We start from the raw sequence: 15,109 nt of genomic DNA, 5'->3' as shown, positions 1-15,109 counted from the left end.
TTTTTCATCCCAGTATTTTAAATCTATATATTTTATTTTTTTGATTAGTGAATTGCCCATACCCTTTGCCTCACTCTTTTCCTCCTTGCCACTCATTTTAGATTAACTCCTGATTACTATCGTAACTTATATATTATCACCTAAGGGAAGGAGGAGGACAGTAGTGGAATTTTAATCATTTTGAGTCCTGATGTTTTTTAATAACTTAAAATTTTTGATATATGAAAATTTTGAATTAAATTTTCAAATTAAAGAAATACTATGTTGTCCTAGCTTCCAGATTTACTAATAACAAAGAATTTCTAGTCATATATCCAAAAATATTTTTCTTGCTATAGGTTCTTTTCTATATAGTTCATTTTGTCATGATCTTTTCAAGATTTGTTTTAATGCTCAAGTAGAAAAGAGCCAAGTTTTACCCTTTTTTTTTTTAGTTTAAATCAGGGGACTTATTAAGTGCTAAGTAAATGCAACATAGCTTCTGTTCTCAAGGGGCTTATCTTTCTTCTAATCTTTATGTACAGCTCAGTTAAACCTAACTTCATCCTTTGGGTTTTTACAACCTTAAGCATTTACAGATGAGTGGAGTACTTAGAGTACTACATTCTTCACCTCTGCTTATAATCTCTTCTTTAAACATCTCCTCTTCCTTCTTGTAGCAAAGTGTCAGTATCAAGATCTCTTTGGCCATCAAAATGGCTTAAACAATAAAAAACGCTTATCTCCCTAACAAGAAGTCTAGAGAGCGCAGTTCCAAGAGTTGATGAATTCAGCAGCTCAACAACATCATCAGGGGCCTTGGTGCCTTCTCTCTTCCTTCTCCATTTTTCTGCCTGTCATTTTAGGGTGGCTTCCTTCATGGCCCCAGTTGGCTGCCACAGTTCAAGGAGTCACATGCAAAAGATAACATGCAGGGGCAGATTAAAGAAGAATTTCCTCCCATGCTTCTCTTTTATCCGTAAGGAACATCTTTCCCAGAAAACTCCCAGGAAGTTTTTCCTCACAACTCACAGGCCAGAATTACATCACATACCTGACCTTATCGCTGGCAGAGAAATAGTATTACCTGATTGGCACGATTCACCCCAGGGGGTGGGGAGGGGATTCTTCTTTCCAGAGCATATGATAGTAGGGGTATGGGAGGGTGACTGTGGGGAAGCAGCTATTAGTGTCTCTTAAAATAATGAAGCCAAATATTCAATGACTTTGCCCATCTGTATAAACAAGAAAAAAAAAAAAAAAAAGAATTGTCTGACCATTTGTCTCAAGGTGTGAGGGAGAAAGATAACGGAGAAGAGGAGCCATAACTGGTTTTGAGGGGGAAATTAGAATTGACCCTACTACATCCTTGGTTGTAAGGAGAATTTTTAGAGTAGAAAGTAAAAAGAAGTTCCAGACTGTCCTCCACACAGGGAATCCACTCGTATTCTGGCTAAAAGAAGAGGGAAAGGTAGTTTGTTCTCAATGAACTCTTTCATGAGACAGTCCCAGCCACTTTAATGGAGACTGTGATGTACAAATGGGGGAAAATATTGCTGCCTTGTAGTGAGTGCACATGGGCTTTTCCAACACTGCCAGAACAATGCAGGCTCTTGCAGGTCCCCAGTTAATTCACACTCCCTCATGCATTGTTTTGGCTTGGCTATAGACTCTTCGGTCAAGTGTTGGGGGACAGGGCTTTGCACAACAGGGCAGTTAGAATTTTATCTTTTCTCCATGTAACCTACAAGGAGCCCTCAGGAAAAGTGCTGGGCATGGTCCATTCTGAAGCCAGCTCTATTCTTGCACTGACACCAGAAGGTCTCTGCAGAGAACTCCGGTGAGCACCAGCCCTGCTTCCAGTCTTAAGACATCCTTAAGTCATTTCTATTTTTCTTACTTATACAGATGGGCAAAGTCAAAGAATTCACATAGTTTTTGGATCTATTTTATTCAGGAAATATTTGTCTTCAAACCTCCTACTCTTGAAATTTCTGTTTATCTTCTGTTCCTTAAAAGTAAAAGGCAACTTGTAAAATGTGTTACAGTATCAGCATTGAAACACGGTGCGCACTGCCTAGGGGATGGACACGCTTGAAGCTCTGACTCAGGTGGGGCAAAGGCAATATATGTAACCTAAACATTTGTACCCCTGTAATATGCTGAAATAAAAAAAAAGAAAAAAACACTGCATGGAAGTTGTCACTACAAATGAAAATGTAATCTAGACAGGAGCCAGGAATAGTATATTTGCCAAACAAAAATGTCTGAAATAATTCTACTCTTATTTCTTTGTTTACTAAATGTATTATTTATCAATTTACTTATTATTGTTATTATTAATTATTTGCAATTCTGCCTGAGGCCTCTTGCCAGCCATTAGGGTCCTCTGTGCTCTGGCAAGGCAGATGAGTAGAGGAATTAATAGTCCCAGGGAGCAGTCTTAGTGAATAGTGGGAGTTGGTGGATCACCAGCCAAGCCCCCTCACTCCTCACCCATTGGGCAGGGGAACACTGAGGTTCATGTTCTACACTAGCTCTCAGAGTTCCTCGACAGTGTTAAGCTCCAGTTGCCCACAGTGGTTACTGTCTTGGTTATATACCCTTTGATGGCTTTCTTCCCTTCCTTGTCTCACTTCTTCACTCCCCCATGACTTCTCATGCGGATGTCTGTCCTGGGTGCCTGCAGTTTGCCATCCATGCAGTGCACCATGATGTCATTTGACCTCTGGTTCTATCCAAAGCCACTGCTACATGCTTGTGATCAGGGGTGCAGAGGGACAGACAAGATGAACTGGAGAGTTCTAGGCCACAAATGAGCTGGGTCCAGGGATTTAATTGTTAAAAAAAAAAAAGCAATGCATATTATGGCATATGATGATGCCCATAAAATAATTTTGTCCTTTTCTCTGACCACAGACATTAAGAATATTTTTTGATTTGCCAAGGGAAGGAAAAACAACAGAAATAAAATTACATCTGTAGTGTCCTCTCTACTAACTTCTACTCTGTTTTGTCAGCTACTTCTTTAGGTAACTTTGGCTCCTGGCTTTTTATTTCTTTAAATCAATGTGCCACTTTCTTGAATAAATATTACTCTCTGCCATTATATTTTTTCATGCCTCTTTACTTTTTAGAGTTTATGTCATATTAAGAGAAATGAAATAAGTTTAAAACAGGATGTTTTTTGCTGTCATATTTCTATGTACCTATAAATTGAGAAAGCAATACTATGGCCTTAAATCCCTTTGAAGAGTCTAAGACAAAAAAAAAAATTAACCCAAATGAATCAAACCTTTGGAGATTTAGTTTTCATCGCCCCAAAGTGTTTACATTGATCTGTGGTAACACCTGAAAATGCTTCTGTGATGAATAATTGCATTGGCCAGGGCACCCAGGTGCAAATAAGAGCAGCCACTCTGCCCAGTTTAAGCAGAAAGGGATTTGTCTCAGAACCCAGATAGCTCACGGTAGCGGTGGGAGAGCAGGGGGGAGCAGGCTAGAGGCCAGAACATGACTGCTGAAGTGCCCTGTTGCCCCTGACCCCAGGGCCGTGCCGTTTCTGATGGCACATATATCAGCAAAAGGGAAACCCTGCTACCCCGTTTCCTTATGAAGCTCACACCCACATCCAAGTCTCAGGTGGGTGCAGCTGACTGGCAGAACCTAGGCCACACACCAGTACCCAAACTCAAGGAAAATGGGGAGGAGTAGGTTTGGTTGTCTGTCTGTTTTTCTCTCTCTGGGGGAGGCAGGATTCACAGCCCAGGGATCTGCTACAATGTAGGGAAGCTGTCTAAAGAAGCTGGGCAGCCACAGATGACAAGTGTCGGCTGCGATAATGTTTCATGAAAATAGCAGCTATCAAATTGTATAAGCTGTTTGGCCTCTACTGTTAAAAAAAAAAAAACGTGTAGCAAAAAGATTGGAAGGAAATACACCAAAATGTTAATGCTGATTATCTCTATGGTGGATTGTGGTAATATTTTCCTTATATTGTACTTTCAAATTTTTCTATAATGAAACTATTTTCTTGTAAATTAGAAAAAAATGGGACCTTCCCATTTAAGAAAGGTGGATAAAAATAATTGCTGCTTTGCTAGATGGATGAAAAATCTACTTTAAAACTCGTGGGCATATTTAATAATCTGTCTTTGTTAAACAGGTAAATGACGAATCAAAAAAAGCAAACAAAACCCAAAAACTTATTCTCGTCTAAGTGGAAGTTAAAATCTATTTTTCTGTGGCTTTGTCCTACGGGGGTGCAGTAGTTGCTGATCACATCAGTCTGAAATCAAAAGGGCCTCAGATATCCTTTACCCCAACTTCATAGCATCCATTTCAGTTTGAAGTTTTTAAAAGTACAGCCATATATATACACATACACATTCATGCACATTTATCTATTTAATGTCTTTCTTCCCCAGTAGACACAAGGGCAGGGACCATGAATCCCCAGTGCCCACTACACTGTAGACCCGTAGCAGGTATTTACTAGTATATATGCAATGAATGACTGTTGATGGTTAAATCACAAGAAAAGGGACTGTAGATCATTATCTCTAGACTTACTGCAAAGCCTGTCAGTCCCACCAGCTGACTGGCCCTCAGTGAGGTAGGTCTGACTGCATAGGACATCATTCTGCTGCTCCACACACCTTATGTGGATACTGGATATTGTAGAGCTGTCTCAGGCCCATCTGTTTGCATGCCCCTTGAAGAACTTTCTGCAGCTCCTACCCCTTGCTGGATACAAGAAAATTGGGGGGGGGGTTCTGCAATTTTCTATGTCCTACTTTGGAAGGAAAGCAAAAGTCTCCTGTTCTCAGGCCCTCTTACCCATATTGGAGTTCACTTCCTACTCCCTCTCTGGACCTGGCCTACAGCAAAGCAACTATTTTCAAGAGCTCAGCAGTTCCTAATTTTCTTACCTGCTTCTGACCCTCTTCCCTTTACCTGTTCTGGAAGAGGGTTCCTTTCTCACCTCAGGGCAGAAAGAATGCTCACCTGCTAATTAAGTGTTCCTCCAGATCCTTTCTTTTTAACCTTGATCTCTCCTCTGGGAACTGGAAAGCCAGGGATTTGGCTCATATTCTCTGTGGTGATGTCATCTTTTTCCTGAGGCAATGTGTGCTGCTGGTTGACCAGGGAAAATGAAAAGATCCATGGAAATCTGAGGAAAAATAACCCTTGATTAATATCTTAAAAATATCTTCTCCATTTGTATAAAACCATTCAAGGGAATGAAATTAGCCATAGTTATCTCAAATTTCCAAAGTTTGTCAGTTCACTAATGATTCTAGGAAGAAAGAAACATGTCACTCGGGAAAGAGAATAGGAAGTTTGCAAGTAAGTGGGTCTCCAGGGATGCCTGTTTTTGCTGCTGTCAAAGTTTCTCCTGCGTTGAGGCTCTGATAAAATAAATATCTGTCATGTTATTTAGGAGTGGGTGACAGGCTGAGAGTCACTGAGCAAGTGACAAGCTGTCCTTGACTTGGTAGGTTTCCATGCTGTCTTTGGCTGATATGGATCTCGTATTAAGTGACATGCAATGAGAGTTTCCTCTATCAGTTAGGTGACATGATTTTAGGCAAGGAAGGTAGAATGTCTCTGCATCAGCTAGAGATGATTATAATTGATATCACCTGTCTTAATAGCCCTACCTTCATCTGCTAAACGGTGGGCAAATGAGATTTCACGCTTTATCACCAGGCTGCCAGACAGGGCTCAGGTAGCTATATGTAAAATCTCATGCTCTGCTGCACAATAGTTGATGTTGGCACGGAAAAATTAAGTATCTTGAAGCTTTTTATAGCATTTGTTCCTTCACAGCAAGAGAATATTGCAAGTTTGTGTAAGGCTTTATATTGTCATGCTTAACCACTGTGACTTTCACAACTGCATGCTAGCTGGGGCACAGTAAATTACTGAAAAAGCTCTCTGAAGATGCCATTGAGCTTTGCCTGCTGCTTTGTAATCTTCAGAAGTTACAGAAAAACAGCCTCATATGCCATTTCAAGCTTCTTTGGGTATACTAACAGTCTGAGATGCCCCTCCTAGTAACATTAGGTCATTTGGAACCAAATTCTTGATTGAACAGTCTTTCTATAGAATATATTACTAAGCAAAGATTTCCCTAGAATCCACTTAATTATTAAGTAGGGCCCTAATAGAGTGTTCAATACCTAACAAAACCAATGGGAAAACACCTGTTAGGGAAAGGGAGCCAAATATGCCAACTTTCTAAATCCAGTCACATTTAAATCACCTGTAAATGGCAGAGCAGGAGCCCATTGCCTCTGAGGCTCCTGGTGTAGAGCTGCCCTTTCTAATGCAATTGAGCTGCTTTTTGTGGAAGCAGCCAGTGGCTGCCCTTGGTTGTTTTTGGGGGGTGGATGAGTTCAGAATGGCAAGACCATGAAGAACATTTAAAATGGTTAAGATGTTACAGGACTCGAATTTTAAGAAAAATGGCTTCCCCATAATGGTCATCTTGGATTGGACGGTTGTCCTTATGAGATTTTAGAGAACAGAAATAACCCAGTTTTTCTTGGTCTAGAAAAGAAGTCAGATGTTACCCAACACCACAGTAGGATAAGGGTACTTTCTAAGTTTTCCTCCTCAGGCTTTCAGCTTCTAGGACAAATTTTCTAGCTTAAAATTTTAATGAATCTTTTATCATAGACTCTCACAGAGAAGTGGGATGGGGAAAAATTATTTAATAGTATGATGACTGCAATATCAAAATTCTAGGCCCTGTATCTGAAACAAGAAATAAGCTCTACCTATGATACTGCCCGAGGAAATTACTATTCTTCCATAGTAAAGCAACTGGAGGGAAAGCCTTGTTTGAATTAATGAAAAGTTAATAGTACAATCACGTTTTAAAAAATGGTAAAAGCTCTTCTCACCAATGTGATACTGGTACTTGGTTAAATAAAAGAAACTACTTTAAAATAAAATGACATTAATTAAAACATTTATATCAACTTAAAACATACTATTATACATTTTCTCCAATTTTTGGATGTACAGCCAACGTCTAATGTCCCCTGGTTAGAGGTCCCTTCTTTTTGGGTAAACTCCACCCATAATATATTAAGTTTTTCAGGTTTATCTTCTCTAAAGTGGAATGAGAATTTGGCAATCTGAATTCAGAATACTAGATTTTACATTTTTTACCAACTTTCTATAACTGTCTTGTCAATTACTCATCAACTATATTTTTTTGTAACTTATCATTATCAAGTTTTTTGGTAAGCATTTGACTTAGTTTTCCTAGCAAAGATAACACTCATGCTCACCGTTTATCCATTTATGTTATATTTAACTCAGAAATGTACAGTAATGAGCACAGCTGGCATAAACAGGCTTGGGAATAAACACAATAACTTGAGTAAGGATACATCTCAACTGAAAGGGCAGACGTTCACTTGTGTGCCAGAGAGAGCCTACTAGCTGTGGGTATTCCCTATGTCAAGGGCATCTGTCAGCATCTGGTAGAAAGGACTGGAGAAGGATGGTTAATCTATTAGTTGGTTAAAAGGCCTTTGATTAAGAGAGTTTCCGCTTTAAATACACTTTTTATTGATATGCATTAGTAGTAACTCTTTTTTTTTTTTTTTTGAGACAGAGTCTCACTCTGTTGCCCAGGCTAGAGTGAGTGCCGTGGCGTCAGCCTAGCTCACAGCAACCTCAAACTCCTGAGCTCAAGTGATCCTCCTGTCTCAGCCTCCCGAGTAGCTGGGACTACAGGCATGCACCACCATGCCCGGCTAATTTTTTCTATATACATTTTTAGCTGTCCATATAATTTCTTTCTATTTTTAGTAGAGATGGGGTCTCGCTCTTGCTCAGGCTGGTCTCGAACTCCTGAGCTCAAACGATCCGCCCACCTCGGCCTCCCAGAGTGCTAGGATTACAGGCGTGAGCCACCACGCCCGGCCGCATTAGTAGTAACTCTTAACATTTTTGCAAAATGTTTTTCTAGTACAGGTCCTGCAGAACTTGCCTTAATGAACTGCCAAAGCTCACTTACATTCAGCAGAATCTGTCTGCACGCATAATTGGAGTTCTAAAGAGCTTTCCCCCAGCAATCTAGTTTACACTGCAGTACTATAATTAGTTTGTTCATCAGACTATTTTTTTTTTTTTTAGATGGGAAGAAATAATGTTTTGGTCCACTCCTCGTTGAGTTATCACAATTTTAAAATTAACAATTTGGAGATTTAGTGAGTCCTTCTTCCATTTATACATGCTAGAGATCCTAAATACCTCTTCAATGTTTTTAGTTATTTTTTTTCTCTTAAATACTGGTAATTATAAAGTATGATATGCCATGGATACTTTTAAAAAAAAATAAATAGATATTGGTCCTGTTGATACCAAACTGATAGATTTGGAAAATTTTAGAGCCCAAAGAGTGAGAGAAGTGCGTGCGTATGTGTAAAAACATAGAAATACACAAATAAACACAAACAGAGGCAGAGACAGACAGAAAAGGAAAGAAATAGGCAAAGAGATAATGAGACAGATACGGAGAGAAAGAGTGACAGGTTTTATATATAAATATAATAGATTTTATATAGAGAGAGAAAGAGACAGACAGACACAGGGGGACACATAGACACCAAGATAGGAGTAGAGAGAAAAATAGAAAAGCAGAGAGAAACAGAGGAAAAGAGATATGGAAAGTGCCAAAACACACAGCAAGAGAGAAAGAGGCGGAAATAGACACCATGAGAGATCAAGAAAACCGAAACATCCAGAGGGACGGAAGAAGGGCCACCCCAGAAATGTTGCTCAAGATTAGCTTCATTGTCAGCCCTCTGCAGAACTGTAGGTTGCAGAGGTTTGGAGGCCAGAGGCCTTGAGGAAGCTGTGTCACTGACTGGGACAGGAATGCACGCCCAGGGCCCACTGGGAGACACAGTGTCAATACCAGGCCTATGAGTAGGTCACAACCTGGGCATTAATTAGGTGGCCCTATACCACTTGCTCATATCTGTTAAATGTGCTTTGCAGCTCTAAATGTATTTAAACTTTTTTTTTTCTGGCTGCAGAAAAGTACTGAAGGAAATCTCTGTTGGACAACTAAATCCAAATGAGACTGTGCAGGCCAATTTGGAAGCCCAGCTTCTCTCCAAGTTGGACCACCCAACTATTGTCAAGTTCCATGCAAGCTTTGTGGAGCAAGATAATTTCTGCATTATTACAGAGTACTGTGAGGTGAGACTCATCTTCTCTCTTGGAAGTCTTAATAAAAATCTGTTGCATGGCAAAAAGCCTTCTGTAAAGAGATATCTCAAAAGTGCAGTTATCAAACCAGAAGTTGAATGAACTATAAAGACCTGGGATCTCATGTCTTACAGCTAAAAATGATTATCTCCAGGTAATTGAAAACTTGTTTCTAAGGAAGGGTTTTCCCTCCTTTAACAAACTCAGTCAAAATGAATATATTTTAAGGAGGAATTGCTACAGAAGAAAGCTTCAACAATTTTTTGGTGGGGTACAGGCAAATCTCCTACAATGGTCCTATGCTTAGATGGACATTTAAATGCCCTAACAGAGGCCTGGACAGAGTAGAAATACATCTCCTGATTTTTGGATTCTAGCTCTATGATTTATTTTCTCCACTAGAAATTTGGAAATGGAAATATGGCTCATTTCCCCCACAGAAATCCTTCATATTTATCAAATTGTGATTTATGGTTTCAGGTATTTGCAATTTTCCCTACCACTGTATGTTTTCTCCAAGTAGTAGCTGTGTATTTTACTGAGACCTAAGTAAGTGTCAAACTGCTTGGAAAGGTGCAAGAAGGGAAATTGACAATGTGTAGCTATAGTAAGGGTCATTGTTAGGTAGAGGGAGGCACAGGGATTGGATCACCCAAAGAAGACCTTGCTCAGAAATATCTCCCAGAATATTCTGGAAACTAGGGTTAGCCAAATGCACCTTGGGAGAATTTGGTACTATTCACACTGTAGGGTGAATTTAGTCAGTCCATCACTTGGGTGTTACTGGAATCCCCCAAAAATGATACTGGGAAGAAAGAAGATAATCTTTAGAGTAGAAGGCAGGCCTGTTTGGGTCAGAAACTTTGGGCAGCCAGATACAACCTGAGGGTGCCATGTATTTGAGAGACATAAAAGAAGAGACAGGAGGAGGAAAAGAAGCTCAGAAGGAATAGAAATAGCAACAAAAACCAACCTTGCCTGCTTTATACATTACCTGGTGTATCACCCAAAATGAAACCAATAGCCAAATTAAAATATCTGAACAAGTTTGAAATATCCCATGTGTTGGCCATTCCCCTCAGATCACCCTCCCCAGCTCAGCCTTGCTGGGTATTTCCCAATCCAGCTCTTGACCCTGCTCTGCTTGGAGGAAAGTGGGGAAAAAAGAACCAGGTTGCTTGGAGGTCTATTTCTCCTTCACCCAGTGAATTGTTAAGAAAATCAGTAAGATGATGACGTATGCAGAGCAGTGATATTGAACAGCTGCCCTGGCAAATATGTCACTAATCCATGCAAAACTACAGCTATTTGCATATGTAGCTACACTGTGATCCACTTGCTATAATTTGATCATTTTTTGTCATTAGCACTTTCTGTCTATAAACTTTATTATTTTAGAAACAACTGACTCCTACTGTTTGTAACTATTACTGCTACTTCTGTTGCTGCTTTTGGCATATTGAATTTTTCAAAGATTTCTTCCAGGTCTTAGAATATTTTAAACTGTAGTCAGCACCGTCCAATAGAGCTTTCTGTGCTGTTGGAAATGGTCTATATGTGTGCTAATACGGTAGTCACTAGTCACATATGGCTCTTTAGCACTTGAAGTGTTGCTAGTGCAATTGAGCAGCTGGATGTTAAATTTTATGTAATTTTAATTAATTTAAATTTAACCACATGTAGCTAGTGGCTACTATTTTGGATGATATGCTGCTATAACTTTCTTTACGTCCATTAATTAATTTTTTTTTATTTTAATGTAATTTTAAAGTACCAGAAAAGTTATAAGAATAATATAGTGAACTCCCATATACTCTTCATCCAGATTCTCCAGTTATTATCATTTTTCCACATTTGCATTATTCTGTTTATTTTTCTATCTTCTCTCTCTCTTTTTCTCTGTCTCCCTATCTCTATCTCTATCTCTGTCATTTTCCTGACCCATTTGAGAGTAAGGTGCAGACATGATGCTCCTTTGTCCTAAATACTACTGTGAGTATTTTCTAAGGCTAAGGATGTTCTCTCACGTAACCACAGTACAATGATCAAAATTAGAAATTAACACTGATACAATGCGAGTACGTAATCCAGTGGTTCTCAAAGTGTGATCTGAGACCAGGAGCATTAATATCACTTGGGATCTCGTTAGAAATACAAATTCTTGGCCTCCATCCCAGCCATACTGAATCAGAAATTCTGGGGATGGGGTCTGGCAATTTGTGTTTTGAGAAGCCGGTCAGGTGAGTCTGAAGTACATGGAAGTTTGAGAATCACCCATCAAATAAATTCACAATCTATATTCAAATTCAGCCCATTTGTCCTAATTATGTCCTTAGAGAGGACATTTCTATAAGAATGTTATTTGTTGTATAGGATCCAATCCAGGGTCCTCTGCGTTAATTTTTAAATGATGGGTTATTTCCATGGGCTGAGCTGCTCTCCCGGGAGGGGGCGTTGCCATGGAGATGGCTACAGGCAGTGCAGGAAGACAGCTGCGGGGCTTCCTAGGCTCTGCGCTCAGCTGAGCTGTCACTGCCACTTCCCTGACTCCTAAGGAATGACATGCACAGATTGCTCCCTTAGCAGAGATATTTCTCATCTTCAGACCCACATTTACTCTTAACTTTCACAGGCCTGGCATTATTCTCTTTTTATTAAAGTAAATAATAACATAGGAAATGGCAGGTGGCCAACTTGCACCTCATAGGAAATGCCATCACCATTGAAATGGCTGATCTTTTTACGTTCAAGTTCCCTCTTCTGTAATTTAATTTGGGGCCTTTCAAGACTGGAATATACAAATGCATTGGTGAGGCCTCTGCATCTACTACTCAACCCTTTGGGCACATCACATCAGATTATGAGTGTAAAAAAGCGAACAGCTGAACTCTCAAAATTTCTGGTCAAGATCTAACTAAATCTTGAATGGGGAATAGTTTCCAAACTACCCAAATGGCAGAATATTTCAAATATTGGTGTATTCTATTCTCTTCCACATGGGGAGGAAATGGAACTACTTGCTGTTCTCTGCTCATCTCCACAGCTTCACACCTTTTCATCTTCACTCCCTTACAGAATGCCCCTCCTCCTAGCCTCACATCTTCAAGTCTTACCCAGCCTCCTAGGCCCCACTTAAATGCCACCTCCTTTCCCATAATCAAAAGTTCCAATACACAAGGTTCCCTTTCCATAAACAAAAGCTCCCATAATCTCCTGGTTGGCAATCACTCCTGACCCCAGCCTCCAAACTCTCATGGCATTTTTATCTCACATGGTACCCAGCACAATATACATTATCTGTACCATTTCAGGCTCTCAGCATATGGGATTGATCTTTTTCTGATTCATTTTTCTATCACATCACAGATCCAAGTACTGAGCCACAAAGAAGTTAGCACTCAGGACATTTTTTATTTATTTTTTTTTTTTACGAATTCTTTAGTATTTTCTTCCAGCTGTCTCCCACATCATTTCTGTCAAATACTGATGGTACAAGGTAAGTTATTGGATCCTTCCAGCTGTTATATATGTCAAAAGTATTTTGTCCTACCTTATGTTGCTGATACACCTAACAATGTAGTACTGTACTAGAGACCTGTGCCATATTGCCTGAAGGTTTTCCATTTGGGTAAGGATAAGACATCTCCAGAAACCTGGGTATTAAATTAATAGGCACCATAGAAAATAGGTGAGATCACATATCTTCAGGAGTGGGTGGTGCTGGTGGAGAGAACAAATAACAGGGCAAAAAGCAGGAAATGTTGGACTTGTCTATTTCCTGCTCAGTGATATTAACATAGCTAAACAAAAATTATGTCAATATATTAATAATACTAGTTTTCAACCTTGGCTGCACATTAGAATCACCTGGAGAGCTTTCGGAAATACTTAGGCCTGAGGTCCACCTTCAGAAAGTATGATTTCATTGATTAGGGGTATGGCCCAGGCACTAGGATTTTTGAGAGCTGTCCAGGAGATTCTAAAGTGCAGCCAGGGCTGAGAACTGCAAACATGGAGGAATGGTTAGTGTGGAAACAGACAAATAGAATCATAAAGGAAAAATTTGTCAGTGCTTGTGGACTACTGAGCAGAGATGAGGCCCAGACCTGAGAACAGGGAAGTCTGGCCCTGGTGGTAGGTGTAGTTTTATGATCAAGCCACCTAGCTTATTGTGATTATTCATGAAAATCACCCAACTCATTCTCCTTGTACCCAAGCAACCTTCCGATCCCAGTTAAGCTTTCTATATATATATGCCTCTTATAACAGGAAAAAATATGCTGGCTAAACTGACATGAACTCACTGTTGTCTTGGCAGTTCTAGTTCTTGCTGCATATGAATAAATTGCCATTCTGAATTATTTATTAGTTACTTATGAGCTTGAAGTTTACAAAGGCAATAGTAATCAAGGGTCTTTCCAAAAGCCATTACCAAGCCCCAGCTCTGTGTCAGATACAATTACAGACGTAGTGTGGGATAACAGAGATAATATGATAATATTTAATGAACTTGTCTGGTAGGATTAATGAGTTGTTTATATCAATGGCTAAAGTACACGGAGGAATATCAAAAATGTCGTGGGAAGGATATAGTTAAAGCACTGTGGGAGTTAAGAGGAGAAAGAAATGACTCTGACCACAGGAACCATGGAGGGGCTAGCATTATGTTTGAACTTGAAGTGTTGAAAAGATTTGGCCAGGTGGAGAGGAATAGGGACATTTCAGTTAAAGGGAAGTATGTACTAAAAGGCTCAGAGGTAGAAAAGCATGGGATGTGATTTAGTAACCTAATGCTTCACGTTTAATTGTATTATGTTTATAGTTAAACACATTTCCTAATGTTAACTTATGTAACCGTAGTGCAATTATCAAAATCAGAGAGTTACTATTTTACCAGTTTCCCCTTAATATCTTTTGTCTATTCTAGGATCCAATGCAGAAGTCTATATTGCATTGAGTCTCCTAGGTCACTCCTTAGTATCATCTAATTTGTGATAGTTTCCCTTCTCTGCCTTCTTTTTTTATGACCTTGACACTTTTGATGAGTACTGGCAAGTTACTTTGTAGAATGTCTCTCAGTTTGGGTTTGTCTAATGTCTCATAATTAGATTGAAGTTACCTATTCTGGGCAAGACTACTGCAGAAGTGATACCGTATCTTTCTCAGTACATCACATCAGGGGATACAAGATGTTGGTATAATATATTATTACTGGTGATGTTAACTTTGATCACTTTGTTAAGGTTCTGTCTTCTGAATTTCTCTACTGGAAAGTTACTATTTTTCCTTTTGTGATTGGTAAATATTTTGAGTAAAATACTTTGAGATTATGCTAATAACCTATGTCTTCTCAAACCTTCACCCACTGATTTTAATAGCTTTCGGGGAAGTTGCCTACAGCAACTTTTACTGTGCAGTTATTTGCCTAATTGTGATTATGTATTTTCCTCATTCTTTCTACATTTACTTATTGGGATTCCCCTGTAAGGAAGAGCTGTTTCCTTTCCTCCATTTATGTATTTATTCAATTATTTATTTATAACAGTATGAATTCATGGATTTTTAAAAATTACATAGGTTACTACCCAGTACTGGCATTATTTATTTTGTTGCTCAAATTGTTCCAACTTTGGCTGTTAAGGCTCCTTTGGGTTTAACGTGGCCTCATCCAATTTTGAGGAAAAGTGAATTCTTGCTTATTAATTTTATTTTACAGATGAAGAAACAGGACTCCAGAGAGGTGGAATGATTTTCTGACTATCATATGACTGGAAAATGTTGAATTTCATCTGAGGCAGGACAAGGACTAGGGGTGTTGGGGAGGCTGCTCTTTTACTTGGCTTATTCTCGCTTATGTTCTTATCTTTATCTATCTCTATTTCTATATTACATA

The 15,109-nt window shown here is 39.2% G+C and overlaps 1 protein-coding gene across 3 annotated transcripts in view; it reads left to right on the top strand.

Moving 5' to 3' along the window:
- NEK11 (NIMA related kinase 11) overlaps nucleotides 1–15,109 on the top strand; it is a 249,295-nt gene that overhangs the window by 29,112 nt on the left and 205,074 nt on the right. For all 3 annotated transcript variants that reach the window (XM_069473252.1, XM_069473250.1, XM_069473251.1), the window contains exon 2: nucleotides 9,042–9,207. In XM_069473252.1, coding sequence (XP_069329353.1) covers nucleotides 9,042–9,207 — 166 coding nt within the window. The remainder of the gene's footprint in view (nucleotides 1–9,041; nucleotides 9,208–15,109) is intronic.

The sequence above is a fragment of the Eulemur rufifrons genome, chromosome 7, assembly GCF_041146395.1.
Source record: "Eulemur rufifrons isolate Redbay chromosome 7, OSU_ERuf_1, whole genome shotgun sequence".
In the NCBI taxonomy this organism is placed as follows: domain Eukaryota; kingdom Metazoa; phylum Chordata; class Mammalia; order Primates; family Lemuridae; genus Eulemur; species Eulemur rufifrons.
Note: the sequence above shows the minus strand (reverse complement) of the source record. Positions and strands in the feature narration are given on the sequence as shown.